At 29.6% G+C, this 5,856-nt stretch overlaps 1 protein-coding gene across 1 annotated transcript in view; it reads left to right on the top strand.

Moving 5' to 3' along the window:
• Positions 1-852: 852 nt before the first annotated feature.
• Positions 853-5,856, top strand: part of LOC106471809 (NAD kinase 2, mitochondrial-like) — a 24,819-nt gene continuing 19,815 nt past the window's right edge. Inside the window, exon 1 of the mRNA XM_013932430.2 lies at positions 853-1,413. Within this exon, the coding sequence (XP_013787884.1) occupies positions 952-1,413 (462 nt within the window). The 5' untranslated portion in view covers positions 853-951. The remainder of the gene's footprint in view (positions 1,414-5,856) is intronic.

Raw genomic sequence — 5,856 nt, 5'->3', positions numbered from 1 at the left:
TCCCCACACATTACATTCCCCTCTTTTATATACCCGCCTACCCTATATCTAGTAAGAACTAGAACATTCGCCAAAGTACAGGATAATTCTAGATAGTAGAGAGCGTGAGAGTCACATGATCTCGATGACGCAACAGTACACTCTTCTACTCCCTAGGGGACTAGATTAAGAATGTAGTGTTAAAAAGGTAATAGGCCTAACATAATGTCTTATGACAAGTAAAATTAATTATGATAATGCTTCACTAGCTTGTAAAAGGCGTTCATACCATAACAATTGTTATTATACCGTTTTCTTAATTCTTGAAAATCCCCAAGGCACTAGAAACAAATGTAGTTTAAAATAAAAATACACTAGGCTTATTACTGATGGCTTATAATAAGTATAAAACTAAAAGTAAAATTGTTTACTCTTGGCAAGGTATTAAAATATTTTGTGTGAAAATAAATTAGTCGCAATATAAACTATAAAATTTCACTACTAAAGTCTAAGTACATTAAATGGAGAATAATGACAACAAAACCTCTGCATATGTTTATGATCGTGGCTATGCGTATAAAGTTGCGTTGTAATGGCTTCTTTCAGAACTGGTTTTATACCAAGACAAATTATGTGAGAAATTCAATTATTTTTGTGTTAAACAATAATTACTTGTTATCTTCAGGTTCAAGAAATACAGAAACAAAGCTTTAGTTTCGCATTTACTTTCGAAATGTTATTATTTTTAGTATAGAAAAAACATCTCGTTGTATTTATTTATTTTAACTATAATGTATTTTCGTTTCATATTACAATTCTGGTATATTAATTTTTTAAAACATAAATTAGAATATCTACAGGAAACAGCGTGTACAGATCACGTCACGAGGAATATTATAAATGCAGCTAATGGGGATGTGATTACTGTGAGTTGTATAGAATGCAAGCTACCAACTTTTAACTTTCTAAACCATGATACAGTTACTTCGTTGTTTGCCAATTTCTGGACGCAGTTTATTCAAATATGAATCAATACGTCATGGACGTTCATTTCTGATAAAATATTTTAACTGGAATGGACACCTCCAACGTGGTACAAACTTGGGCCTTGTATTGAGATCATGGTGCCCTCTGTCGACTAAAATGCAGAACGTTGTAAATTACAACTTGTCTGCGATATTTTTTCATTACAATACAAGTAGCAAATACCATGCACAGAACACCAATATCTTTCAGCGTGTGACAAACGGTACGCTTAGGTACGTGTATAATATGGAATCTTGCAGGAACATGAGTACTTCTCATAATAACCAGGTTAATCAGGATATACATCATTTTAGACCAAAAAAAGCTTTAATACTGACTAAGTTTTCACGTTATGAGTATGAAAAAAGAAGACACCCAGATTTGTCAGAAGAAGAGCTCATAAAAAATGTGAGTTCAATGTTTATCTTTCAGAAGCTTCATTTGATTTATCCTTCAGTGTTTAGTTTCAAAATTAGTTAATTATTATATTAGTTAATGTAAGTGTAATAATCTTTGTGGTTTGTACCAGTTTACTGAGGTTGCTGTGCTTGAACTTGTTTTTGTTAAGGCTATTCAACTTCTTTACCTAACAATGAAAAAAGAAAGACATAAATGATTAAGACAGTATAAGGCATAATAATAATATAATAAACTGCTTGCTTTACTGTTTGTGTTACAGTCTGTGGTAGCATAAATATATAGATGTATCATTATATGTGAATGGTGCTCAAGTATCCTTAGTTTATAATGTTTTAATTTCATATTATATGTAAATTTAATAGATATAGCTATTTGTCTTTCTTTAGTTAACAACAACTTCAACTTAAAATATATATTTTTCATTTGTGGAATACAGTTTGATGATATTTAAAAAATGTATAATACATGTGTCATTGATAATCACAATACAGATTATTTAGCATATATCATACATATAAGTTATCATAACTAATTATGTTTTTTTTTATTCCATGCATGCAAAAATATAATACAAATCTTGGTCAATCTAAGTCAAACAATTCTGTTTTAAAATGTAAATAATTTGTTATTTTACTTAGCATAGGTTTCAGAATATACACAACACATTTTAGTAAAACATTTTAACAAGAAACATAGAGTAGAATTGCAGGAAGTGTAATGTAAAAACTGCATGTTATACAACATTAATATTCAGTATATATTCTCAGTTAGGTAGAACTAGGTCACCATTCCATTTTCAAAAATGGGTCATGATCACTTGTGTGACCTCTTTGTAGCAATATTGTTAACTAGTGTATGTCTTAATAAAAAAAATTAATACCTGTTTAGATAGTTACAAAAGAAATTTCAGGGGCTTTAGAGTGCAATATTGAACAAGATAACTGCTTTATGCATTTAGGACTCTGAACTGGTTTTACATTTCTGGATCTATCATACTTTAACTTGTTCGCTGGAAAAAATGAGTAACAAAATATTTTGTTAGTCTGTACAAAATCAAAAATCAAAATCTTAGAATTTCATCAGTAATTAAGAAGAAAATTTAGCTTTTATTCTCTATAATTCTAAAACAAATATATATATATATATATAAGCAACTTAAGTGAAAAACCTACTTGTAGTACCACTATTTTTGTTTTGCATTCTTTGCACCAGATGAATGTTTTCCACCTGTAAGATGTATATATATATGACCATCAGTTTCATTTATAAGTACATGTCAGGTCTTGACTTTTTGAAGGCATTATAAAACGGTTGCTAGTTATGTTTTCCCAGTACCATATTTGGAACAGCTACTAGCAACAACATTATTCTTCTATAAAATTAACTGTAATTGTGCCACATTTAATTATTTCATGAATTACATTTTTATAAACATTATCTGTTCAATTGTTATCCAAATTCAATTTAATCTTGTAACAGTGTTTTTATTTTAACTGTTTTACAACAGTTAAAAGATGCTCCACTAGGGCAAAAAACTGGTTTATCTAAGCCATGAGTATGTAGATTGGTAAAAACTACAATTCCTCACTACTGATGGCCACCCTATACCAAAAATTAGAGCTCTGGTATTAAATGCTGAAAAGTTGCAAAGCATTAGAGACCAGTAGATCTAACATTTGTGTTAATCATGGACAAATTAAGACAAATGTGGAAAAAGAATCTACAGTTTACGCGATTTCTATGTTATTATTACCTCCAATGAGCAATCATTTGGGCACACTATTTCTAACTGTGCTGCTGTCAAAACTGCTCTGTGGATGCTGGATGGTATGATTAAAGTCAGCTGACCTTTGTGCTTATTGCCTAGGTATCCAATCAAATGAGTTTCTTGATAATTAGATTTGGCGTATCCCATGCAGCTCAAATGGAAATGGTAAAATCAACATTGCAGTAGCAAGTGAAACAATCTCGTTAATCACAATTGTAGTAATTTTCTACACTCAGAATCTTGAAATATAAATGACTGAATTGCATATATCACAGGTGTAATGATACTCGGCAAGAATCTTGAAGTTTCCTTCTGGAATGTATACTAATAAATTGTTTCTAGTGCCTTCTAAGATTTATTAGCAAAGCTGCAACACTAACCAGCAATATTCTAGTTTGCGAGCATTATTTTAGATTGTATTATTTGTGAAAAATGGGTATTTATTTATGCATTTGATGTAGTATATAGCAAAAGGACTTTTGAAAAGAAGTTTAAATTTTTTTTGTGGTAATAACACTTTGCTGGATTTAAGAGTGTTTAGGTATTATGATGTTAAAGTTTGTAGAAGCAGCCATCACTAGATAAAAAAATAAAGGAAGTATTTTTGACCTTGTAAATTAAATTATTTTGAAAAATGTATTGGATGTTTATCTCACATTAATTTTTTTGTACATGAAAAAAAGATAAAAACTGAAAGTAAGAATACAGATTTGTTGGCTTAAATGAGCTATTCAAGAGTACAAGTCATCTTTGTCTGTTAGACAGATGGTATAGGTTCAGGCCCAGTCCTGGAGTCTCTTTTCAATTATTGGCTTTTTCATGTGAAAAAATATTTTTGGAAAGTTTCCTTTCATTGATTCATAGTGGGATTTAGAATATATTTATCTTGTGTAAAACTGGTACCATGTTTAAAATCATATTTATGCAATATTCATTGGAGTTTTGAAACTACTCTTTAAAAAATCAAAACAAGGTATTCTTACAGATAAAGTTAAGTCAATCTCCTTTACAAAGAAGAAAAAAGTATAAACTCATATCTTTTATGTCTTAAACCATGGCTACCTAAATGTATGCCCTGTAAAATTAGATTTGGAAATGAAAACCTTGTAAAATTTGTAAGCACATGTATTAAATTACTCATGTTATTTACACTTTTGTCTTTACCTGTGTGAAAGAATGCCATTATTTGTGGCTGATGTAGACCTTTTACTATACATAACAAGTGTGAGAATTAATCAGTTCAATGAAAGCTTATAAATAAATGCCTTTTTTTTGCATAAAAACAATATGTTGTATGTTTCAGTATGCAAGTAATATATTCAAAACTCAAGTATAGTAAGATGGGACATATTTTAGCTATTTTGTTAAATCACTGATGAATTACCTGACATGCCCTTTTTTCAAAAATACCTGTAATTGTACTCGTATTACAACTGCTGCTAGTTTGTGATAACAGTGAAAACAGATAGTATCTTGTTCATACATAGATCTAGGCAATTAGTAGAATTTGTTAATTCATTGGGCTCATTAAGCAGGTACATTCAACTGATCAATTATTCTTAAACAAGAGGGCTAGAAAAATCAAAATAACTTATAAAGCTAAAAATTGGGTTTTGATACCCGCAGTGAGCAGAGTACATGCAGCCCATTGAGTAGCTATGTTTAATGACAAACAAACTCATTGACATATTTTGACTACTTGGATAGTTGGAGTAATCTAAAATACTAACAGTGGAAATTTTGATTAATTAATTAGTTTCATGAGTCATGACACTAATTGGTTGAGTTGAACAAACTTAAATTAATCAACAATAGTAATGAAAAATCATAATGGCTGTATATCAGTTACTAGATAGTTGGTATAATCAGAAATACTAATTTTGATTAGTTGAATTAGTTGAACATTTTAGTGACATTAAACAACTTCATCATAATTCTGTTTACTGGCTAGTTGTAATAATAAATAGTAAAATAGTAATAATCAGAAACAATAGTTGAACATTTTTGTGACATTAATCAGTTTAGTCATAATTTTGTTTATTTTTTTGTGTGACACTCAACAATATAATTGATGTTCATAGCTAAACAGTTATTTTGATTGAGTTAATCACCCAGCTCTATTCATAAACATAGATATTTTTTATAATGTTCAATAAAATTCACTGAAGTAAAAAGTACAGCAACTCTCAGCAGTATAGTGAAGCAACTTGCCAATATCTAGTACATAGTAATGAATTATGAGCCTGGAAACCCATAAATCTAATTATGCTTTGATATATTGTTAAATGGGTAATATTTTTATGTCAGAAACAAGGTTGCCTGCCGAAAAAAATTAGGAGGGGTCAAGTAACTCAAGTTTTGAAAAATTGTGAAATCGAAATAGTTTTCTTCTATGGAAGACTGGAAATCCATAAATATAATTATGCTTTGATATATTGTTAAATGGGCAATATTTTTATGTCAGAAACCAGGCTGCATGCAGAAAAAATTAGGAGGGGTCAAGTAACTCAAGTTGAAAAAAATTATGAAATCAAAATAGTTTTCTTCTATGGAAGACTGCAAGTCAGCATTTTTCTGGCAGGGGCTGAATAAATATAAAAATATGATTCGATTAAAATATCTTCTAAACTACTGGATCAACGAGAAATAAAAGAATTTAGATA

The sequence above is a fragment of the Limulus polyphemus genome, unplaced genomic scaffold (genome assembly GCF_000517525.1).
Source record: "Limulus polyphemus unplaced genomic scaffold, Limulus_polyphemus-2.1.2 Scaffold4874, whole genome shotgun sequence".
Taxonomy (NCBI): Eukaryota; Metazoa; Arthropoda; class Merostomata; order Xiphosura; family Limulidae; genus Limulus; species Limulus polyphemus.
Note: the sequence above shows the minus strand (reverse complement) of the source record. Positions and strands in the feature narration are given on the sequence as shown.